At 48.3% G+C, this 25,614-nt stretch overlaps 1 protein-coding gene across 5 annotated transcripts in view; it reads left to right on the top strand.

The window, feature by feature from the left end:
* The first annotated feature begins 16,409 nt into the window (after nt 1-16,409).
* LIMA1 (LIM domain and actin binding 1) overlaps nt 16,410-25,614 on the top strand; it is a 37,334-nt gene continuing 28,129 nt past the window's right edge. For 2 of the 5 annotated variants that reach the window (XM_075591921.1, XM_075591915.1), the window contains exons 1-2: nt 16,410-16,623; nt 24,471-24,595. In XM_075591921.1, coding sequence (XP_075448036.1) covers nt 24,480-24,595 — 116 coding nt within the window. In that variant the 5' untranslated portion in view covers nt 16,410-16,623; nt 24,471-24,479. Of the gene's footprint in view, nt 16,624-16,649; nt 16,672-22,883; nt 22,906-24,470; nt 24,596-25,614 lie in introns of those variants that run through there. The other 3 variants (XM_075591918.1, XM_075591917.1, XM_075591919.1) reach the window with 3 other exon arrangements.

Here is a 25,614-nt window from a genome sequence, read left to right as displayed (position 1 = left end):
ATTCCCACTTTTATGACAAGTATGATGCCTTTGGAGTTCATTGCAGCACGTAGTCCGCCCCACGCGGTTGTTCTAATCTCCGTAAGGACCAGCATACCTTTCTCGGATTCTGATGCCTTATCTGAAGTAACCCTTGCCGTACTCCAAGTCTCCACTGCGGGAGGGCAGTTTCTCTTCACTGACCATACGGTGGTTCCTGAAGTACCCCAGAATGACTTTAAATATGGGGTTTCTCTCCCTATTGTCTCTAGAACTTTACACGCTGCCATTGACTTTGTGATCTTTACTGAGGTTTCTACAGTATTTGGGAGCTCCACTGCTGATTGCTTCTCTGCCCCTGCGAACCCATGGTTATCCCTCTCGGAACCTTCTGTTGCTCCTGTTATTTCCTCTGTGTTGGAAATACTCAGTACGTACCCCAAGATTTCGGTCTCTAAGCCTGGTTTACTGCTTGCCTTGTCATCTTCCATACCCATACCTGGCAATACCCCCACCCACCCTATACCCTCGCTGACCACTACCTGGAAAACCTCTGGAGGAGAAGATCCTCTCAAATTCCTACGTGCAGATGTCAGCAAAGACCTTGTCTGTCCGGAGGGTCGCCCTGGTATACTTGATCAACTATCGGTACCGCCTGTCCTGAACACTGATACCTTTACTAGGGACTGGGCTCCCAGCGGCGGTCCTTCTGCCATTTCTGCTCCAGAACCCCCTGGTTATTCACAGCATTGGATTTCCAAGCCATTTAGCCTGGCAAGCCACGTACCCGTGGTTTCTCTACCACCACTCTCATTTCCTAGAACAGTACTCGTCAAGGAACTGCTCATTTACGGATCCCCTTCCCGCCTAAAGCACTTTAGGAACAACTCAGTGTCCCCGAAACCCATGTATGGTCCTGTCTGGCCGCAGTTCTCACCAGGGGGTGGGGGTACGCAAAGGAATGCCTACGAGTCTCTGGACCACGACTCTACCCCCAATCCTAGACAGTTCAGGAACAATTCCAGGTCCCCCAACTCTGAGTGGTCGTATTCGCCCGGAGGTCTCATGTGAAGGGGGGGTACTGTAAGGAATCCACACCTCGGTTTACTGCTTACCTTGCCTTACAGATCTATGCAGTCCTGGAACACTCCCCATGATATATTCTGCAGCTGTGCAAGCTATTACTGCAGCCCCAGCATGGGTTCAGTCATTAGAGCAATGCTGTCACACGCCCCTTCTGCTATAGGTTCGCTGACCTTTAAATACAGCTTTCCCACAATGCTTCTCTGCCGAGCATACTCCTTCTTGGATGTTCACTGTGTTTGCCACTACCACCTGTCTTGGCCACCTTGTTGCTGTTTTCATGTTCATGTCCTTGTTCCTAGTCCATGTTCCTGGTTCCTGGGGCCTGCTGCCCTCTCTCCATTGCTGAGGCCGTGTCCTCGTTCCTGTGTTGAAGCGGTGGATCTCCAGCGTAACTTCAGCTTCCTGTTTCCTGAAGCCTGCTGCCCTTCCCATAGCAGTGGCCTGTCTCTGGTTCCTGGAGCCTGCTGCTCTCTCTCCTTTGCAGAGGCCGTGTCCTGGTTCCTGTGCTGAAGCGGTGGATCTCCAGCGTAACTTCAGCTCCCTGTTTCCTGAGGCCTGCTGCCCTTCCCTTAGCAGAGGCACGTCTACTAGTCCTGAGGTCTGTAGCTCTCTCTCCTTGCACAGGCTCATTCTGGACTCCTGCGCTGAAGCATTGGTTTACCAGTGCTTCCCGGTGGTGTGCCCACTCCGGCCTGCCTACCCCTTCCGGAGACCGGTACCATGGGCCATGGTCGCCGCACGCGCAGAACCCGCTCCCGCCCTGCAGCTTCTACGCTGAAGCGGGACCTAGTTGACTTCCTGTTACCGAAACTCCGCTTTGATAACGTTCACCCTGACGTCTCCTATCCTGAGCCTGGCTCGTCCACTGACTATGCTGCTCTCTCCAGTCCCGACCCTGTTATGTACGAAAATGAACTACGCATTCCGGATCAGTCTGCGCAGTCTAAGGTCGGTGATTATACAACCTCACCTCAGCCCCGCGGTCCGGTCCTGGTTTGTGGCGAGCACAACCGTGACAGTTTCAACCTGAACACAGAAACTACTAATGCTGTTTATAAACCTGTTGGCTCGCAGGGCCTGAGCCTCTGCCACGGAGAGCCTGGGGCAATATATTTCTACCACTTGGTACAGCGCCTCCACCTGGGAGGGATCCCAACAGAGTGGGAGGAGCCCCTCACAGGACACAACAACAGTAATACTCACTGGCATAAACAGAACGGTCTTTACTGAACACACACATATATATATCTCACTTATTACTCTATAAGTTCCCTAAAGTCAGTCACTCCCACCCGAGAGTGCGTACCCCCTTCCCACCACCGTGTACACCCACACTGTGTCCACAGTACAAACCGTGTCCCGTGGTCTGCGCTGCCACTATGTGTGAGTACTCAGTTGGTGCACGTGTATAACGATACCTGCCTAGTGCGACGGCACCTGGGCCCTTGAATATCTTCGAAAAGGATCCGTCTGTCTCCTGCACGACGTCCTGTACTTCGCTGGCGTGATGATCCGTCAAGGGCGATACCACCTTGAATATAGTCTCTCTTACTGCGGAGCAGGCTTGGTCTCAGGCCTATCCCTCTGGTAGTGCAGCGTCCGCTGTGTCCCTAACTATTACTACGCAACACTAATGTAGCAGGGTCCCTAAACTAGGGCCTGTCCCTGAAGCAACCACAAACTACAGTGTGTCTCAGGGCCTATCTGGGGCCTAGGGGGAATTGCTGGCCCAGTGCAGCGGGTCACTGACCCCTGCATAGACACCTCTTACCCCTAGCTCTTCCAGGCACTGACTGACTAGCGTGACTCAGTAACAGCTTCCTATTTCCCTTCAAGGTGAATCCTGACACCCACGCACCGGAAGACGCGCGCACGGCGCGCACATGCGTCCACACCCTCGCAACCCTGCAACCGGCCGCAGCTCTTCTGACCGCCGCGGAGGTGGGCACAGGGAGGGGGGTTCAGACACTCAGAGGGGGACCTGGCTAAATATATATAGTTTTTAAAACGGATTAAAACTTGCCAAAAATCCATATTATGTATTGCAAATGCGCAATGACCAGAAGCTGGTGGTAGCTCACCACAGAACCTGAAATAGGGCTTTTGTGTGCTGCTGGTGGTGGTGGTGAAGGACTGCCAACCTACTCCCCCGAACTCGCAAATTCCTATCTCGCCTCTTCGAGGTGGCGAGAAAGAAAATGCCAGTTGGTTGAAGCGGTTTAGCTGTTTGCACTTTTCAGAGCTATTAGAATTCAGCTAGTTTGCAAAAAATGTGAATTTGGTCATTCCGCTCAGATTCTATAGCTGGAATGAAACCACTTCGAAAAAAACATCTCACGCTCGGTTTGGTCATGCGAGAAGGGCTTGCAGAATAGCAGCATTTCAGTTTAGGCGAATGAAATCTTTTCATCTTTTAAGTATCAGAGCTCTTCATACATGAAATTACAGCCTCCGGTGTTTTCAAAACCTCACCCATCTCTTCTTTATGTGCACTCCGTCATGGTAATAATCCACAAGGGAATGCATGCAAACTTACTTTTTATTTTGTTGGCCCACATACCTGAAATATATTGCACTTATAAATTCATAAAACATCCTAAAAGTTTAGTGTGCAGAGTTGTCTTGTTCTGTATACATATTCAAAGCAAGCATGCATGGCATATTTATAATAGAGCATGGTTTGTTTGTTTTAAACCATTATTCATGCGCACTACACAATGCCAGGAGCTATGTTTATTTATTTATTTATAAAAATGTTTTATCAGGAAGTAATACATTGGGAGTTACCTTTCGGTTTCATATATGTCCTGGGCACAGAGTTATAACAATACATGGTTACATTGAAAGAACAGACATTATTCAGTAAAATCGCAGACATTTCATGGACAGTTATAGTGGGAAAATTGGGTACAGGGGATAAACGTGCTGGTGAGGCGACATGGATGAACACTGAAGGGGTTCAGATTGAATGCAGCTGCGAGTACAAAGTTATTGGTGTCCTCTTGCCTCATTAACATTCCAGTGAGTTGGGTGGACGTTCCACGTTGGACAAGCAAATGTTCACCCTCAGCAGGCTGGTCCTGTGCAGAGGCGAGCAGCTATTTGGGGAACCCCATCAGGTGTTTGCCTTTGGGGCGACGCTGATGTACACATGTGCTGTCCACATATGACCAAAACCATGAGAGGAATATGTTTTATAGGTAAAACTAAAGTGATTGATATAGATCAGCAGTGCTAGGCCACAAGTCGCCTTCCTATACAAGTAAATGGGCTGTAAGGTGTCTTCTGCTATCACATTGGCCAAGATACATCAAGCAGTGCTAAGGAAAACTGGAGATGTGATCTCCAAAAAATGTTGGAGTTCACATCTCCATTTTTTCCTTAGCACTGCTTGATGTATCTTGGCCAATGTTTCTTATGGCAGAGCATCGGTTAGTAAATATGGCTCATAGTATATAGATGTTTTAAGTACTTTTCATGAAATCATGAAGTTTTCCCTTGTGATGTGTATAAAAAATGTATCTTGATGTTTATTTATTTATTTGTAAAATGTTTTACCAGGAAGTAATACATTGAGAGTTACCTCTCGTTTTCAAGTATGTCCTGGGCATAGAGTTAAGATGACAAATAATACATGTTTACAATACATAGTTACATAAGTGAACAGGGTATACATTATATACAAGACATAGCATGCACAGTTAGAGATAATATATATTATAGGCGTATGTAACAGTTACATACCTGATTAAAATGTGAAACAGCTTTGTTTTGAAAGAACTTAAACTAGTGGTGGCTGTGAGAGTCTTCTTTAGATTGTTCCAGTTTTGGGGTGCACGGTAAGAGAAGGAGGAACGTCCGGATACTTTGTTGAACCTTGGGACCATGAACAGTCTTTTGGAGTCAGATCTCAGACAAGTGCTGCATGTGGTAGGGGTGAGGAGCTTGTTCAGATAGATGGGTAACTTGCCCAAAAAGTATTTGAAGGCAAGACAGGAAAGATGAACGTTGCGCCTAGACTCAAGTGATGACCAATCTAGTTTCTTTCAGCATTTCGCAGTCATGTGTGTTATAGTTGCATTGGAGAACAAAATGGCATATTGAATTGTAGATGGTGTCAAGTTTGCTAAGGTGGGGTTGGGGTGCCGAGCCATATACTATGTCTCCATAGTCGATAATTGGCATTAGCATCTGCTATGCGATACGCTTTCTGACCAGCAGACTTAGGGAGGATTTGTTCCTGTAAAGTACACCTATTTTGGCATAGGTTTTGGATGTCAGGGTATCAATGTGAATCCCGAATGTTAAATGGGAGTGTAACAGGGACTTATCTCTGTTAAAGCAACTTGCCTTTAATTCAGCAGTGTGCTGGTTAATTGCTGGTGTGCAATTAACCAACTCCATCTGGCTGATTGGAGCTCTCTCAGAAATAGCCTGTTCTGAGACAGGAAGGAGGATTCCTGAGCTCACAATTGGAGCTGACCTAGGAAAGACAGGCCAGAGGATTTCCTTAGTGGACACTGGACTGTCCAGAGGACAGATGTCTTGAGCTGCAAAGAGACTGCAGGCTAACAGCAAGACAAAGGGGAGAAGATTCCTAAACCTGGATCCTGATATTGCTATAGCACACAAGGAGAACAGAGAGGACTTCCCCTACAGCTACAAGATACAGATAAGACTTTCTTTTGGGACTGTTATATATCTGTATATATATATTTGGGGCTGGTAATTAGCTTAGCAAATACCCAGTTAGAGAGGGCTGGACTACATGTGTAGATAGTCTCCAAAACAGAGCAGGTTTTTCTTTGGCTTATTTGGAATGCTTTTGCTTTGTTAAAGGGACAGGCGCAATAAAGCCTAATTTAAGTTTCACCTTAAATGGTCTCCATTGCGTACCTCTGAACATGTCTCTTACAGGGAGTCAAACCATATGCCCAAGTATTTAAAACTAGTAGCAGGAGTTAGCATTGGTTCTGATCTGGAGCTCAGTCATTGGAAGCTTTATTTACCCTTGGTCCCAAATACCATTGTTACAGTGTTGTCAGTGTTTAAAAACAGTTTGTTTTGGGAAATCCAATTTTCAAGTCTCAAAAAGTCAGATTGAAGTATGTGTTCAAGGTCGGAGAGGCTAGGGCTGTGTGCATATAAGACTGTGTCTACTGCATACATGTGTATTGAAGCTCCCTTACAAGCTGTAGGAAGATCATTGATGAACACTGAGAAGAGTAGGGGACCCAGAACAGAGCCTTGCGGGACACCACAGGTGATATCCAAGGGGTTGGAGTTAGAGCCTGAGATGGACACATGTTGGGATCTACCTGATAGGTAGGAATGAAACCAGTTTAAAGCATGCTTCCCTATTCCAGAGCTCTGGAATTTGTTAATCAAGATAACATGATCAACAGTATCAAAAGCCTTTGTAAAATCTAGGAATATTGCACCAGTGAGTTGTCCCCGTTCCATTCCACACTGGATTTCATTGCAAACTTTTAGCAGGGTAGTTACGGTGGAGTGTTTGGGGTGAAAGCCAGATTGGAATTGGCTAGGGAAATTTGTCTTGGTATAGAAATCGCTTAATTGGGAGTGGACACATTGTTCCATTACTTTGGATAGTATTGGGAGAAGTGAGATTGGCCTGTAGTTTGAGACAGTGTTTTTGTCCCCTTTTGAAGTTTGTGACAACTCTAGCAGTTTTGCAAGTCTTAGGGATATGGCCTGCAGACAGGATAGAGTTGACGATGGAAGCAATTGGTTTGGCAATGGTTGGGGCACCAAGTCTTAGGAACTTAGATTGCAGTAAGTCAGGTCCACATTGGCTGCTTAGATTTAATTTGAGGAGCGCTTGGGTAATCTCCTCTTCAGATACTGAGACAAATTGAAATTTATGGGCAGTGTTGGGAGGGGGTGGGGCTATATGGGTACTCTCAGAATGAGATTCATGTTTGTGGTTTGGGTTGCGTTTCACTAATAAGTTAGTAGCCCACTGTAAGAAATCGGGGAACACGTCCTCTGCGACGTGTTCCCTCCTTACCTGTTGTCTCGCCGTCCTCTACTCTGGCACCAGCGCGTGCACGCACCCCCGCTCTGCTTACAGAGCGCACGCGCACGCGCAGCTCTTCTAGAGTGCCACAGAGCTTAGCTCTGCCCCCTCGGACTCGCCGCGCTTCTCTCACGTGCGGCGCGCACACGTGACGTCGTGCATCGCTCCCCAGCTGTGTGGCAAGTACTTACAGCCCACTTGTCTCCTGCAGCCAATCGATGCTCCAGGAAGGCCGCGCCTCTGTTCCGCCTCTTTTGTGACTGGTTCCTGTGTGCTATAAATATCCTGCAGTCCCTGTCTCACCTTGCTGAGCATAACTAGTGGTAGCCTTGTGCTTCCACGTCTGTTGTGCCTCGCTCCCTGTCTTGTGCTTCTCTCTACAGTTAACCCTTTGTGTACCGACCCGGCTTGTATTTGTAAACTCCTGTGGATACTGACCCCGGCTTACCCTCAACTCTGCTGACTTCTCCAACCCCGATCACGGCTACACGGACTACCACTATTCTGACCTCTCCAACCCCAGACCATGGCTATACGGACTTTGACCATTCTAATCTCTCCAACCCAAGACCTTGGCAAGTATGTGGACTAACCCACTCTCTCCAACCCAGACTCGGCTACGGGACAATCCGCCTGCCAGGCATGCTTCCGCTGCTGTGGGTGCGTGGTTCAATACTTCCCCACCTCAGTCCGGGGTCCTGTCTTGCTCGTGGGCAGCGCAAGCGTTACACACACACCACAAAGTATTCATTGAATGCATTTGCAATGTCAGTGGGGTTTGTCAGAGTAATATCCTCCTTAGTGATATTACTTGGTTGTTGATGGTTAGAAGGCTGGAATATGTTGTTGATAACCTTCCAGGAGTTAGCTGGGTTTGATGTATTCTGGAGGAGATTGTCAGAGTAATATTGTGCTTTTGCATGTCTTGCTTTCCTTGTGAACATGTTCCGCAGGCATCTGTAGTGATTGAGATCCGTGGTAGTGCTAGCTACTTTGTAGGTTTTCCACAAGGCATTTCTGACCTGGTAGAGTGGATGTTGAGGGAGGACAGTGAGGTCTGCAACACTCTCCTCTGCATGCGCTACAGACCCCACTAGCAGCAAAAAGGTTTAAAAATATTTGTATATATATATATATATATATATATATATACACATACATACATACATACATACATACATACATACATACATACATACAATTAGGTCCGGAAATAATTGGACACTGATACAAGTTTTCTTATTTCGGCTGTGTACCAATATATATATATATATATATAGTGAATAAATGAGAACAAGGCACTCCGTCAGGTAGATATTGGTGGGTGCAAATCCTATATAAATCAAATAAGCTATACGATACCGTTTGAGCGAATATCAGAGGCAGCACTCCAAAAAGTAGTGAAAAAAATTGTATTTAGTGTGACATATAAACCAACGTTTCGGTCTTCCACACGGGACCTTTCTCAAGGTGATGAGAAACCTTGAGAAAGGTCCCGTGTGGAGGACCGAAACGTTGGTTTATATGTCACACTAAATACAATTTTTTTGACTACTTTCTGGAGTGCTGCCTCTGATATTCGCTCAAACGGTATCGTATAGCATATATATATATATATATATATATATATATATATATATATGCAAATATAGCTGTATGCTCATCTGCATGTCTTAGGCAGGTCTGCAACCCCGCCTTTCCCCATTATCACCCAGCATACAGCACTTCCACTGCAGCAAGGGATTCTGGGAAATGACATGCAAATGAGCACACAGTGTCACTTTTTGCCTCAATAACCATTTTTAACATGGTTCCCTATAGGCTTAAGCTTGCTGCATGGTCACAGCTTTGAGCACAGCCAGGGTTAAGGTGCATACCCAGAAAACCACCCACAGACAGCTGTTTCGACCTTGATGGGTCTCATCACCTTGCTGCAGTGGAAGTGCTGTATGCTGGGTGATAATGGGGAAAGGCGGGGTTGCAGACCTGCCTAAGACATGCAGATGAGCATACAGCTATATTTGCATATTTGCTTTCCTGTGGAGGGTTTTTGTCACTTTTTTTCTCACCATAACTTAACTCAGTATTATGGTTTATATATATATATATATATATATATATATATATATATATATATATATATATATATGTATATTTGTATATATGTATATATGTGTGTATATATATATATATATATATATATATATATATATATATATATATATATATATATATATATATATATATATATATATATATATATATATATAGCCTAATGCCCCTGGCTATGTGTTTCCTGGCCCTGGCATATAAGTCCTTGTGAGTGCAGACAGTGTCAGGGTTAAATCCCTTTTACATGGCCAGGGTGTGAGCCTGTTGGCGCACTGGATAGATTGTTGTCATAGCCAGGTGCAGGCTGGATGGCAGTTGGGAGCGTCATGCCTGGGGGGGTAGGGGAGGAGTGTTAAGGGGTCACACGTGGTATTGTGTGACACCGGGACCTCCTCTAACACCTGCCCAGTTTGGGGCAGGGTCACTAACCCCTCCCCAGGTATATAAGGGGCTCCTAACCCAACTTTAGACAAGACGATTCCAGGATGTAGCCTGCTCCCAAGAGAGTGAGGCAGTATCTGCCTTACCCCATCAGGGGGCAAGGGGGTGGTGACTAGCCTCAAGGGCCTCAATCCCTTGGGGTGCCTAATCAGGGAATAACAGTGAAGCAATGTGAACCGTTACAACTCTGTGTCGTTACTTGAAAAGGGGGTTCCTGTGGGGAGTTCCTGTAGCTATCCTACAGCAGCGGTGCGCAAGCTGAGCGTCCCAGCAGCAAAACATCCGCGAGCAAATGTCCTAAACCGCATAGTCAGACAGCTGGATTTCTTAGGTGGAAGTGTTTAACAATCAGGCGTTTTCTTTACACTTATCCTAACCTGTCCTTATCAGAGAACCGATAAAGTTAAGGGGAGATAGGGATGGAGGACTCTTAATGATTGCTCAGTGACATCTCACTAAAGGGAGTAGCCAGACGAAATTAAACCCCTCCCATGTCTAACTTTAACAAATACATGAAACATACTTATTGGTGTCTGATTTGGATAAAAAGGTATCCATTACCCAGATCAGTCGCCTTAAACATGTCACTGGAATTAGTTCACTTTGGTTTTAGATGGGATTAGCCCTTTAAAGTGACAATTTTAATTATTTGTCTCATGTGAACATTAACTATGTTTTATTTTTTCAAGCCCACATAATTCCTAGTTATTAGCAACTTATATTTTTTTTTGACTACTGATGGCATCATAAATACTGTACCCACAACGAACAAAGGAAAGAAACAAACAGGTGACCTGTAAATTTGAGGACTGACAAATGGTTTATGTAAAGATTGTTAAAAGAAAGCCTCAAGCATTTGTTTACCATGGAAACGGTAAGAAAAAGACATACTTTTGTATCTATGCCTGCTCTTCATTTTTATTACTGCACTCTTTACCTGTTACAAACTTTAATAGGTTATATTAAAAAGACTTTACATATCTGATTTTATTTTGACGCGAACAATCTCCTACATTTAACCTCTTAAACATGCCACTGTCCCGTTGTGTCCTTGGAGGGACTACTCCTTTAAAGAAGGAAACTCTGAACATTACATTGAATGGTCACCGAGCAGCTAATGAACATATCAGAAGTGCCCCTAGCTGGGAATGTAAGCTGATCTGAGCTGGAGGTCAGACAGGCAGATGCAACTCAAGCGAATGAATTGCGGAACGTGATATCCTGAATTGTATACACACTGTGAAGAGTCTCAGCACAAAGCATTGTATGCAAAGCAAACTTCACAAGCAGTGAACTACTGTTTGTACTATGACAGAATCCTCCCCAGCGAAATGGGCCATTGTATTGTATTGTATGTCTTTATTTACATAGCGCCATTAATGTACATAGCGCTTCACAGTAGTAATACACATGGTAATCAAATAAATAACAGATAATATAAATAACAGATCATGGGAATATGTGCTTTAGACATAAAAGTAACATTAAGGAAGAGGAGTCCCTACCCCGAGGAGCTTACAGTCTAATTGGTAGGTAGGGAGAACGTACAGAGACAGTAGGAGGGAGTTCTGGTAAGTGCGTCTGCTGGGGGGCCAAGCTTTATGTATCATGTGTTCAGAATATCCACAGTGCTATTCATATGCTTCTTTAAGCAAGTGTGTCTTAAGTTGGGTCTTAAAGGTGGATAGAGAGGGTGCTAGTCGGGTACTGAGGGGAAGGGCATTCCAGAGGTGTGGGGCAGTCAGTGAAAAAGGTTTAAGGCGGGAGAGGGCTTTAGATACAAAGGGGGTAGAAAGAAGACATCCTTGAGAAGAACGCAAGAGTCTGGAAGGTGCAAAACGAGAAATTAGGGCTGAGATGTAAGTAGGGGCAGAAGAGTGTAAAGCTTTAAAAGTGAGGAGAAGAATGGCGTGTGAGATGCGGGATTTGATCAGAAGCCAGGAGAGGGATTTCATGAGGGGAGATGCTGAGACAGATCTAGGAAAGAGTAGCGTGACTCTGGCAGCAGCGTTTAGGATAGATTGTAGGGGAGACAGGTGAGAGGCAGGAAGGCTGGACAGCAGGAGGTTACAGTAATCAAGACGGAGAGAATGAGGGCCTGAGTCAGAGTTTTAGCAGTCGAGCAACAGAGGAAAAGGCGTATCTTTGTTATATTGCAGGTGAATGATGGTAGTTCCAACAGTAATGTGGAAGGAGGTAGTAGGGCCAGGTTTGGGAGGAAGTATGAGGAGCTCTGTTTTAGCCATGTTGAGTTTAAGGCGGCGGAGGGCCATCCAGGATGATATAGCAGAGAGACATTCAAAAACTTTGATTTGTACAGCATGTGTAAGGTCGGGTGTTGAAAAGTATATTTGTGTGTCGTCAGCATAGAGGTGATAATTAGACCCAAAAGATGTTATTAGGTCACCTAGAGAGAGTGTGTACAGAGAAAAGAGAAGAGGTCCCAGGACAGAGCCCTGGGGTATCCCCATAGAGAGATCAATAGAGGAGGAGGTGTTAGCAAAAGAGACACTGAAAGTACAATGGGAGAGGTAGGATGAGATCAATGATAGAGCTTTCTTCCGAATACCAGGAGTATGGAGAATGTGCAGGAGAATTGGGTGATCCACGGTGTCAAATGCTGCAGAGAGGTCGAGTAATATGAGCAGAGTGTAATGACCTATGTCTTTGGCAGCATGGAGGTCGTCAGTTATATTAGTGTGGGCTGTTTCCGTGGAGTGAGCAGTTCGGAAGCCAGATTGTAGAGGGTCTAGGAGAGAATAGGTGTTGAAAAAATGGAGCATGCGAGAGAATACAAGACGTTCAAGGAGTTTGGAGGCAAAAGGCAGGAGGGAGACAGGTCGATAGTTAGAAAGACAGGTAGGGTCAAGCTTGCTGTTTTTGAGTAATGGTATGACTGTTACATGTTTGAAGGAGGATGGAAAGGTTCCAGAGCAGAGGGAGGAGTTAAAAATGTGTGTGAGCGTAGGGATTATAGTAGGAGCAAGAGGTTTTATGAGATCGGAGGGAATGGGGTCAAGAGGGCAAGTGGTAGAGGGAGAAGAGGCGATCAACAGCGACACATCCTCCTCTGAGACAGTGGAAAAAGAGTCAAGGAAGGCAGGAGGAGAGTTAGGAAGAGATGTAGGATGGGAGGAAGAAACAGAGGGGATGTTCTGACATATGGATTCCACCTTTTCCTTAAAATAGTCAGCAAAGTCCTGAGCGGAGATGGAGGAAGGAGAGGCAGCTGAGGGTGGTCTGAGTAGAGTATCAAAGACAGAGAACAGTCGGCGTGGGTTAGACTTGTGCATGTTGATTAGTGAAGAAAAGTAGGCTTGTTTAGCTAGCGAGAGGGCAGAGTTGAAACAGGATAGCATAAATTTGTAGTGAAGGAAGTCTGCGAGAGTATGAGATTTCCTCCAGAGGCGTTCAGAGGAACGAGTGGAGGAACGCAGCATGCGCGTGTGGGAATTTAGCCAGGGTCTAGGGTTAGAAGGGCGAGTGCGGCAGAGAGAAAGCGGGGCATGTAGATCAAGAGAGGACAAGACAGAGTTGTAGTTCCTGACCAGGTTGTCAGGGTCTGTAGCAGTTTAGAGAAGAAATTGAATAGTTGCGCCAAAAGTCCTACTGTATAGTTCGTGATTTCAGTCCTTCACAGAGTGCAATCCCGCTGCCCAAGTCTCTTAGAGGTGATTCACCAACCTCTGTAGTATTGTAGAAAAAGGGAAGGGGGGGGGGGGGGATCCTCAGGCGCGTCGCTCCACTCGTGGCTCCAGGACACATGCAAACATAAGGAAAAAATGGGGGACCACAATCAGGGGTAATTCAATACATATGGATACCTTAAATCTTGTAAAAATAGGGGGAGAGGAAACACACATACATCAGGTGTGTGGTCTTATCAGTGGACTGATCCTCTTGTACAGGTGGGGGGGGGGAGAGGGAAGGGCCCCTTGATGATTCAAGTGGCCAAAAACTATTGGCATAGAGAGGAGATATGTCCAGACTCCACAGAGCGTCCCTCTCAAAGATGGGTGGTCTCGTGTGGCCTCCGTTCCGGCTGGTGACGTCACTGAGGAAGCTAATGCGAAACGCGTCTGATGGTTTTTGGACATCACATGCCACCGTACAGAGGAGGAAAAGCATTTCCAGCTTGGCTAGCATCTCGACTGGAGCGCATGCGCATGCGCGACGGAGCTGGAGCTGAGAAAGGAGTGTGTAAGGAGGGGAGCAGACAGAGACTCAGTTCGTGCACGGGCTTCTGGAGATCCTCCCTGCTGTTTGCTGAACCTCACGCATTATCCTAAGACCTCACCAGCCGGAACGGAGGCTACACGAGACCACCCATCTTTGAGAGGGACGCTCTGTGGAGTCTGGACATATCTCCTCTTTATGCCAATAGTTTTTGGCCGCTTGAATCATCAAGGGGCCCTTCCCCTCTTCCCTCTCCCCCCTTCCCCACCTGTACAAGGGTCTGTAGCAGAGCTGAGAGAGGAGAGGGAGGAGTGTAAAGTGGACTCAAAGTCAGGTAAGTGAATAGAGCGCAGGTTTCTGCAGAACCGGGGGGTAGATTGAGGTGGAGAAGGGGAGAAGCGAGATAGAGAGAATGAGATTAGGTGATGGTCAGAGAGGGGAAAAGGGGAAATGGAGAAATCGGAGAGAGAGAAGTTTTTAGTGAAAACCAGGTCTAAGTAGTGGCCATCCTTGTGGGTGCTGGCTGCAGTCCACTGTTGAAGGCCAAAAGAAGAGGTTAGAGAAAGAAAGCGGGAAGCCCAAGGGAGAGAGGGGTCATCAATGTGGCAATTGAAGTCCCCAAGGAGAAGAACAGGGGCGTCTGAGGAGAGAAAGAAAGAGAGCCAGGATTCAAAGTGAGAGAGAAAGGCAGAAGGGGGATGAGTAGAGGTAGGTGGGCGATAGATGACCGCCACATGGACAGGGAGAGGAGAGAAGATCTGGACAGTGTGAACCTCAAAGGAGGGAAAAGCAAGAGAGGGGGGAATAGGAAGGGTTCGGTAACAGCAGAGAGAGGAGAGCAGGAGCCCCACGCCTCCACCCCTGCCATCAGGGCGCGGAGTGTGGGAGAAGGAAAGGCCACCGTAGGAGAGGGCAGCTTCCAGAGCAGAGTCAGACTGAGTGAGCCAGGTCTCAGTTATAGCAAAGAGAAGCAGGGAGTGAGAGAGAAAGAAGTCATGCACAGAGAGGAACTTGTTAGAGAGGGAGCGAGCATTCCAAAGGGCACAGGAGAAAGGGAGAGAGGAGGGAGGGTGGCAGGGGACCGTTTTAACGCTAGTACAGACCAGTAACATTTCGAAAAACTAAAACCTTGTTTACATCATTAAACTTTAACCAGTTCCAGAGACCAACGAGCTGACTTATTTGTGTGAAATCACATGCATTATTTAAGAAATGAGGGATTTAATCTATTTAACCCTATTTACATTGCAGTGTAGTCACAGCCTAAGGCTGCGGCCCCGCTGGCGCTGACCGCGCTCATGCTTGAGTGGTGACGTCACCAACTCTCCAAGCATGAGCACGGGTGTCCTGCGAATTTTGCGAGCGTGCGCGGGGGAGGGTGCATGGGGGGCCTATTGAGCGCGCTTCAAACACACACTTTTTTTAACTTCCCAAGTGCCCTAGCTTGAGAGAGCGTGCGTGCCCGCGCATGAGCGCGAGATCCACATTCCACAAAGTAAACTCGGCAAGCGCCGCCCGCTCAGCGCTAGCGGGGACGCAGCCTTAGATCAAAACGTGGTGAGAAGTTCAAAAATATTTTTTATTATTTTGTAAACTGCCTTATACCGCTTAGATTGTAAGCTCTCCGGGGCAGGGATTTGACTTGACTTGATTTTGCTTGTTGCACTTATTGTATTATAATTCCCTGTACTGTATTGTCTCTTTTGTAAAGCGTGGAGTACACTGTACATGCTATATAAAGATACATGCATACATACAACTGCCTGTACTGCTGCTTCAAAGGGGAAAGAAATCACTCCTTGGAAATTGAACTAATTCCAGTGACAGCTTTTCGGGGTCTCATGTGAGTAACTCTTGTTGTGAATGTGCCAGCATTTTCTCAGCCCAATGATTGGAGGAACATCTTATGAGCTAGTTGGAGAGAACAATAATATACATTTCCCCTATTTATATATTAAATATATAATTTATTTTTTTTAGAGGGATATTGGAATCAATTTGAACACACTATTTTCTCAGAGAGGGACAGAGATCCCGTGACACCAGCACAGAGATAGTGACTGCGGGATACAGAAACACACGGCGAGGCTTGAGGCGGGCACAAATCATGTGACGTTAAGCCAATTTGACAAGAGCGTCCCAACCTTTGCAATGCCAGATAAATGCCACGCGGGCACCACAGATGCCAACCTCCAAGTACCCGCAAAAAAAGTGAGATCAAAAAAATACAAATGCAGCACTTGTATTGTACAATGTGCTGCTGGCCCATTCACATAAGTCTGGTATAGTCCAGGCGTGCACTCCAGTGAATTGAGGGCAGATTTAGTCATACAGAAAGGTAACTTTCTCTCACACCCTGGAGCGCACATGAGCAGACTTCCTGAGTGAGTCACGGGAGATTCGCTGACATGAGTGGGGAAGTGAGGGAGAGTTACTGTGACGTCAGGGCAAAATGTCCCCAGGTGGCCGTGCGGTGAGTCACAGGCTGCGCTGCTCGCCTCCTCCCCCAGGCGGCGCTGTGCAGTCTCTGCTGTTTTAAAGCCGGCGCTCCCTGCGCTCTGTCTGGTGACGTTACATGCTGGGCGGGGGCTGCAGGTGCAGGAGAGAGCGGGGCGGCAGCAGGTGCGAGTGAGGCACACAGAGATACACCGAGAGACTGCGGGATACACCGAGAGACTGCGGGATACACCGAGAGACTGCGGGATACACCGAGAGACTGCGGGATACACCGAGCCACAGCGAGAGACACCGACAGCCGGAATCAGCCAGGGAACGGGAGAGACGAGTCGGTGAGAGGGAGCGAGAGATTCAAGGAGCGGGTTCTGGGGAGTGAAGAGGTGTGTGTGTGTGGTGTGTGTGTTGTGTGTGTGTGTGGTGTGTGTGTGGTGTGTGTGTGTGTGTGTGTGTGTGTGTGTACACATATATATTATATATATTTTTTATAGTTGTGGGTGAAAATGGTGACAAGACACCTCCACGTATGGCATATAGCAAGTAAGATCACTGGTGAGCACATTCACATGTCTTGGGCTGGGGCCATAGAGGGGTGAGGAGTTCGGAGCCGCGCTGAGGCTCGCCTGCTGATATCTGCGTGATTTCATGCCCATGCAGGCGAGCCAGCGGTTGCGATCGGAAGTGGGGGGAGTCTGAGGGAGGCGGGGCAGTGATGTTGCTGGGCCAATCGCCCGCGACGTCATGGCGCCGACGTCACGGCGCCTTGACGCTGCTCCGCGCTGCAGGGGCTCAGCGCGGAGCGTCCGCACGGCTCAGAGCGGCCTGTCCTTCTATGGACTCGGCCTTAGACAGATCTGCAACCCTGCCTTTAACAGCGAGCATTAGCTTATAAGGGTTCTATGTAAAAATGGATTTCAGTCAAACGGTGACACGGTGTGCTTATTTGCTTGTCATTTCCCAGAATTCCTTGCTGCAGTGGAAGCGCTGTGCTAGTTGATAATGGTGAAAGGCCGAGTTGCAGGCCTGTGAATGTGCTCACAAGTGATCTTTTTAATATATATATATTTTTTTTTTCTCAAGTGACGTATTTTTTTTTTCCCCAGAGCAATGAATTATTATACAGTAGTTTTTTATTTCTGTAGTGCCAATTTATTCTGCAGCACGGTATGATGGGGGTACAGAAATGTATAATGCATATCAAATAAGAGCAAAAGATGACGGCCCCGAGTGGGATCTTACAATCGTAAAGGGAATGAGGGCCAATGTTGAAACAAGGTCAAGTGGCTGCTCATTGTGGAATAGAGTATAGTCCATCTGCATCTGATCCCATTAAGGTTTATGGGTGTTAGCTTGGCGACTGGTCCAGCCACACATCTGGTCCCAATAAAGTTGGATGTTGTGGCTATGCCAGATAGACGTCCTTGAAAAGGTAAGGTTTCATGGATGTAAGGAGGGGGAGCTTTGTAAGTCAGAAAGCAAGGGCTTTACATTTTGATTAGAGGATATGGGAAGCAAGTAGGGATTTGCATAGTGAAGGGGTGAGTGATGTAGATGAGTCTGGCAGCAGCATTTTGGATGGATTTAAGTTGGGATAGGTTGAAAAGGGGAATGCCAACTAGAAGGTTGCAGTAGTCAAGGTGGGATAACAGGGAGTGAATTGGAATTGTAGTTGCATTAGAAGTGAGAAAAGGGCATACATATCCTGGCGATATTTCAGTGGTGCAGAGGGCAGGACTTGGTGAGGGCCTGAATGTGATGAATGAAGGCGCGATCAGTCATGGATGACCCCTAGACAGTGGCTTGATGTTGATGAGATTGTGGCATTATTGACAGAGCGGGTGAGTTTGGTTGTGAAAGGGGGATAGAATATTAGTTATGTTTTGTACATGGTGGGCTTCAGGTAATGGTGGCTACATTGTGTATTTAAATAGGTATGGAGATTGATTACATTTTTCTGACTTTTTGAAAAGCATAGTCTAATTTTAATCTTAAACTTCGACAAAAAATGGCTTAAAGTTTAAATGTAATAAAGATGGGTAAATATGAATTTGAATAAATCCTTAATTTAATGTCACACTTGCATAAATTGTGTAAATCATTATGTTCCCCACTCTAAAAGCTGCCAGAACACCTAAGCATATTATTTGTAAGGTAGTGCTTCAGAGCACTGGGAACAGTGACACATCCAACGGGAAACATATGCTTTCCTGGTTTCAGCATAAAATGTCAAATATATTTTTATTGCCTACTAGCTGATATAACAGGCGTTGCCCGGAGGCAAGGGAGGGGGCGCTTTAAAGGCAGGGATGGGGGGGGCTTTAAAGGCAGGGGAGGGGGGGCTTTAAAGGCAGGGGAGGGGGGGCTTTAAAGGCAGGGGAGGGGGGGCTTTAAAGGCAGGGGAGGGGGGGCTTTAAAGGCAAAGGGGGGTGCGGCGTGAAAGGCAAAGGGGGGTGCGGCGTGAAAGGCAAAGGGGGGTGCGGCGTGAAAGGCAAAGGGGGGTGCGGCGTGAAAGGCAGGGGGGTGTGTGAAAGGCGGGAGGTGTGAAAGGCAGGGGGGGCGTGAAAGGCTGGGGCAGGGGGGGCGTGAAAGGCTGGGGCAGGGGGGGCGTGAAAGGCTGGGGCAGGGGGGGCGTGAAAGGCTGGGGCAGGGGGGGCGTGAAAGGCTGGGGCAGGGGGGTGTGAAAGGCTGGGGCAGGGGGGGCGTGAAAGGCTGGGGCAGGGGGGGGGCGTGAAAGGCTGGGGCAGGGGGGGGGCGTGAAAGGCTGGGGCAGGGGGGGGGCGTGAAAGGCTGGGGCAGGGGGGGCGTGAAAGGCTGGAGCAGGGGGGGCGTGAAAGGCTGGGGCAGGGGGGGGGCGTGAAAGGCTGGGGCAGGGGGGGCGTGAAAGGCTGGGGCAGGGGGGGGCGTGAAAGGCTGGGGCAGGTGGGGGGCGTGAAAGGCTGGGGCAGGGGGGGGCGTGAAAGGCTGGGGCAGGTGGGGGGCGTGAAAGGCTGGGGCAGGGGGGGCGTGAAAGGCTGGGGGGGCGTGAAAGGCTGGGGGGGCGTGTGAAAGGCAGGGGGGGGCGTGAAAGGCAGGGGGGGGGCATCAAAGGCATGGATTCGTCCCCCTGCATTTCCTCACCTGCCAGCATGCCGCGCTCCTCGGGCTGCCACTGGTTCTCTCCCCCTCATGGCCTCCGCCGACTCCCGGTGGCACAAAGGAGGTATTAACTCCCTTCCGCCCTCCTCCTGCTCCTCGGGGATGTTTATCCGTAGAGAGCGTGCTCTGGGAGGTGGGAGAGCGACACACACGCGACACCTACCTCTACTTCCGGGCGCCGCCATCTTCTCACTCGGCGCCGCGAGGGAGGAAGGGGGTCCTTCCGGGTGCCACCATCTCAGTCGCCGCGAGGCAGCTGCAGCCTGCCTGGCCACTGCCTGTTCCCCTGCCGGGGAGGGAGGTGAGCGGAGCGCCGGGAGGGAGAGGTGAGCGGAGCGCCGGGAGGGAGAGGTGAGCGGAGCGCCGGGAGGGAGAGGTGAGCGGAGTGCCGGGAGGGAGAGGTGAGCGGAGCGCCGGGAGGGAGAGGTGAGCGGAGCCAGCGCCGGGAGGGAGAGGTGAGCGGAGCCAGCGCCGGGAGGGAGAGGTGAGCGGAGCCAGCGCCGGGAGGGAGAGGTGAGCGGAGCCGGCGCCGGGAGGGAGAGGTGAGCGGAGCCGGCGCCGCGAGGGAGGAAGGGGGTCCTTCCGGGCCCCGCCATCTTCGTCGCCGCGAGGTAGCTGCAGCCTGCCTGGCCACGGCCTGTTCCCCCGCCGGGGAGGGAGATGAGCAGAGCGCCGGGAGGGAGAGGTGAGTGGAGCACCGGGAGGGAGGGAGAGGTGAGTGGAGCGCCGGGAGGGAGAGTGGAGCGCCGGGAGGGAGAGGTGAGCGGAGCGCCGGGAGGGAGAGGTGAGCGGAGCGCCGGGAGGAAGAGGTGAGCGGAGCGCCGGGAGGGAGAGATGAGCGGAGCGCCGGGAGGGAGAGATGAGCGGAGCGCCGGGAGGGAGAGATGAGCGGAGCGCCGGGAGGGAGAGATGAGCGGAGCGCCGGGAGGGAGAGATGAGCGGAGCGCCGGGAGGGAGAGATGAGCGGAGCGCCGGGAGGGAGAGATGAGCGGAGCGCCGGGAGGGAGAGATGAGCGGAGCGCCGGGAGGGAGAGATGAGCGGAGCGCCGGGAGGGAGAGATGAGCGGAGCGCCGGGAGGGAGAGATGAGCGGAGCGCCGGGAGGGAGAGATGAGCGGAGCGCCGGGAGGGAGAGATGAGCGGAGCGCCGGGAGGGAGAGATGAGCGGAGCGCCGGGAGGGAGAGATGAGCGGAGCGCCGGGAGGGAGAGATGAGCGGAGCGCCGGGAGGGAGAGATGAGCGGAGCGCCGGGAGGGAGAGATGAGCGGAGCGCCGGGAGGGAGAGATGAGATGAGCGCCGGGAGGGAGAGATGAGATGAGCGCCGGGAGGTAGAGATGAGCGCCGGGAGGTAGAGATGAGCGCCGGGAGGTAGAGATGAGCGCCGGGAGGTAGAGATGAGCGCCGGGAGCGCCAGGAGGGAGGGAGACATGAGCGCTGAGAGAGAGAGAGGTGTGTGTGTGTGTGTGTGTGTGGCCGAGGGGGAAGAGAGTGGCAGTTGGGTGACGTCAGACCCTCCAATCTGATTGGCCAGAGGCTGAGGACCAATCAGATTCACTGCAGATAGCACTAACCATTCGATTTTATATATTAAGATATTGTGTGAAACTACTATTAGCTTGGCTCTTATTTCAGTGGTGTTCACCCATCTCCAAAGTTAAGTTTGTGGGGAAGGATCTTTCCATGGGATCTACCTCCAACAACGGTTATGTCCATGGTGGAAATACCTGTACAAATTGGGGGTGCAACACAAACCCCTCATTACAAGTCCAGGCGACTAGGACCATGTCCAAACTACTCGGGATCTGATAAACCACCCCAATGTTGGCATTACTCATCATACTTTCTGCCATAGAGGTTCATAAACCACAGGGAATTCAGAAATTCCAGAGGACCTCTGTGACCCAATATCGAAGGGGTGAAGGAGCCAAGCTGCAGATGTAGGCATTCCTCTGTAACCTTGCCATTTGTCTCCTCTAAGTAACTTGCTTTATTTATGCAGCACCACTGCATGACTTTTAGGTCTGTAACTGTTCTGTTCTGCAGCATTTCTGCCTTCAACTACAATGAAGGGGTTATGAGCCCCCCAAACAGGCGTCCCTTTTTATTTATCTATATCTCTGACAAGGATTTTTAGATCACTTTGTAGTTGGTCAGTAAACCTGGTGAGCTAAGACTCGGGCTCCCTTCTGTGTTCAGAGCCTCCATTAATATTTAGTGTCTCTTATTATGAGGGTGTGCTGAGGGTATGACACATTTGATTGACAAACATCCCCTCAATCAGGTGCCACTAAGAAATAAAATGTGTAATTGCCATAGAATAAAACCCCCCAGAATATTTGCTATTGGTGCGGTAAGATTAGTTTATGGAAGGTAGTTGCATTGTTAAAAAAAAAAACACACCTTTTGAAAATGTGCCTGTTGTGTTGCCGTGCAATTGCAGTACGTTTCACTTCCATTGTTCCCCATGTACAAATTGCCCTCCTTCCCCTGTCTGATGACGAGCTTTTCTCGGTAAAAGAATTATTCATTTATTTATTTTGTACATTTTGTAGCAATTGCATAACTGTGGTTTGATTTAAGCTTCAGCTTGTTGTACTGCATTGACCCCCTCACTAAACCAGTGTAGACTTCATGTTCTTTGGTTTTTGTTATGCTGCTTAGGCTGCACGTTTGCAAAGGGAAAGATTTGTGCATTATGGCAAACCCATTAATGTGTCGGGACATGTTTTTATATCTCTCACGTTATTGCCGCTCCAATTTGTTACATAGGACTGCACCTTTTTGTGATGAAGGTTTACGGCAGTAGTGTTCTTGTAGGAAACTATCAGCAGAGAGTTTAAAGTGAGGTTATGATGTTACTCTATGGAAGGAATAGGTGCTTTTGCACCGATGACAAATTATAAAAGAATGAGCACTAATCTCGGGAAAGCTTTTGTAGTCATTGGGGTGTGACGGGTTTGTCTCTCTCTTTATGGCTGTAGGTTACTTTCTTTCCCTGTTGTGTGTTTTGTGTTGGTGCCAAATAGATGGTGCCCTTCTAGTGGCTATACTCCTTATCTTTGTGTGTTTTTAGTCACGGTTTGACCCCGTGCTTCTCCCATAGTACAAACGTGACCTCTCGCATGTGGGAGCTAGGCCAAAAGTCCAAATGTCCTGTTTTTTTCATTTTGTAACAGGCTGATCTGCTTTCTTATTGGTTGACATGTTTGATTTTTTTTTTTAAATGTAGGTCAGGGGTGTTGTCAAGTCTTGTAATTTAGGAATGTCTGAGCGCATCCGGAGCTCTGCTTACGGCTGGGGCTGCATTGTGAACGCTAAGGCTGCTGCCAGGCAGGGAGCTGGCACTCGTTAGCTGCACACCCAGCTCGGCCAGGCGATGCGTGGGCATGTCGGGGGGGGGGGGGGGTGCGGCCAAGACGTCACCGAGCTTGTTTGCCCTCATTGGGTGAACTGCTCACGGCAAATTCTAACTGGCTTGCTTGGTAAGTGCTGCGCTGGCCACACACATTGCCGCAATGTTTCATCGCGGCCAGCGTGACCCCCGCCCACTCAGCGCCGCTGAGGCCTAAGGCTACGGCCTCGGTATTTGCTGCTGCATGCGCGCCTAGCGGCGCACGCATAGATTACAGCTGCTGTCTGTAGGGGAGCTATAGGATGTGCGGGGGGCACAGCCATGACAGGGGGTGGGGGCATATCTGCACTTCCATTGGCTGCCTGCCGAGCACGGGAAGACAACATTCTTGTCTTCCCTGACAGCGTATGCGTCACAGCGCTTTGCGCGGCCACTGGGGCCTGCCCCATGGAGTGCTGAAGTGGTCCACGCGCACTGCAGCGGCCACTGGGGACCAGGCTTTAATTGGGAGTGGCTAGCCCATGGATCAGACAGCATTTGAGGTTGCCCATGTGGTCCTCTGGGGATAAACCTATTCCAGGGGATTTGGAGCTTCATGGCAGATACGGACGTTGGACCCAACTTCCGGCGTGAGTCTGATCCTTGGAGGATCCTGTGCTATTGACCCACAATGTAAAATTGAGTGGTGGGGGATAAACGGGGTTGCCAACATGGGAGGTCTCAGTCGAAAACGCTGTCAACAGCCCTGCCCTCTCCACACAGACTGCCATCGCCCCTGCCACTGTACCTTCTACTGCAGGGGGGGGGGGGGTACAGGGACAGGTTTTTTTTGCCTGAGAGTTTGGCTACGCCAATGTTGGAGTGGTACAACTTCTCTGTCCTCTGCTTCCACCCTGCAGCATTGGTACTAGTGTGGGTGGGAAAGTTCTGTGCAATGGTTGTATTTATCCGTAGTCAAAATAATATACAGTACTGCCTGGTCAATTGTATCTGACAATTTGGGGTGTTTCATAATGTTAGGATCAATTTGCATTACTGGACCTCGGTATTAGTGCCATGTAACTCAATATCTTGTATAGCACTTACGGAGCGAACCCTGCATCTATATGATCCTTTGCAACTTGAGTTGTACCACTACCTATAAACCCTGACCTTTTTTTATTAGCGAAAAGGTCTTGAGTAGGTATTGATGATAACTTTGGTCTTCAGTTTTTGTTCGTGTCTATGCATTTCTGAATTATTTTATCACAGGTATTCTATCCACATATTATACAGCTGCCCTATACATAATTTAAGTTCTCTCACCCAAGCCCGATTGGAAAATGGCCATTACTCCAGCTTCTGAGCTTAATGTCTTGCTGTTCTATCGAATTGCCCGTTTCATACGGAGGGTTATTCATTAGACTACAGTAGTACCGATTGGGGCACTGTTGCATTAAAACTTCCATTGAAGTCAATGGAATTTTCCATGCGTTGATGCCCTGCTCAGTACTATCACAGTTTAATAAATAACCCCTGCTCTTTGTGAGACCTCACCCTAACAGCGTTGGTGGTATTCTGTGCATGTCTGTGTGCCAGGTTTGTCTGCTGTTCTACAAATGAATAACTTGACAAGGAGCTGCTGTCAGCAAAAGGCTTCATCATTTGTTGCATGTTTCACAGAGGTTAATATCTTGCTAAATATTTACTCGATAGGTGTTGAAGATGGATGCATCTCCTTTTAAGAGGGGTCAATGGAACTCCCAGTCCGTAAGAGTCACCGCAAGAGAGCTCTCCCTTGTGAAGTCCAAGAACAGCTCTATTATGGAACGTTTCTCCAAGTAAGTTTAACAACTGCTGTTGTGTTGGTTTTCTGTAATTGTACTACACTTTTTGCTGAAAGAGATAGAGAAGACTAATCATTGCAGGTTGTGATAACATTTGAGACTGGAGTAAAATAACAGGTGTTTGATACTTTTGGCCCGCGTAGGTCAGTTTTCCAGATTGCCTAAGAGGTTTTAGAGAGGAGAGGTCTCCTTGAGCCATCTTCTTGTTATCTGGGGCAAGTCACTTGGCTTCTGTTTTTTAGAGGAAATGTTGGACCTGGGAGGTCCTTGTACAAGGCTTGGGAAGTAACTGGAACATATTATTTTGTGCATCATGTTAAACTATTTTGTGACACGAGTTTCATCACCTGTGCACCCAAAGCCTTTCCAGCAATGCAGTGGGTGACTGTTTTCAGTGTACTGAGCCTCTGCATTGTCTGTAAAGATTAGTTTACTGATAAGGAAAGGCTGCTCTCCTTTCATAGTACATAAAGGCAGGTAGCATCCTGTCCTGACCACTCCCGTTAAGATTAGTGGGGCCTGATTGTACAGATAAGTTAACTGTCACCACATTGCTGAATTCAATGGCTTATTTCAGTGTAGTAGGCTTCCATGGAAGTAAAGGGGTTAATTTTATTTTATATTTCTTGATTCTATTACCTAATTTAGCTTGGTAGCATGTACAATTGTAATACTGGTTTAGATTACATTTTATTATTTTATTCCCTGCTGTTGAAATTGTATAAGCTGCAGTTGAAAGAAATAATGGTTATAACTTCATACCTGCAAATGTCTGAACGTCTTTTTATTTGTATCTGTTACCAAAGGTTATTTTCTATCGTCACTTCCTTTATTTTTATCTTTTGAGCAATTGCATCGGTCTATTTAAAAACTTGTATACAGCAAAGGATCTTTCTGTATGATTTTTTTTTTTTTAAGGTTATATTATGCATGTTGCCTTTTACAAGAGGGAAGGGAGGTTAGAAAATTGGGACTGAGTAGTTCCGTTTGTGTCCCAACGATCACAAAAGGTT

This window comes from Ascaphus truei, chromosome 3, assembly GCF_040206685.1.
Source record: "Ascaphus truei isolate aAscTru1 chromosome 3, aAscTru1.hap1, whole genome shotgun sequence".
Lineage (NCBI taxonomy): Eukaryota > Metazoa > Chordata > Amphibia > Anura > Ascaphidae > Ascaphus > Ascaphus truei.
This window is presented reverse-complemented; position numbering and strand designations above follow the sequence as displayed.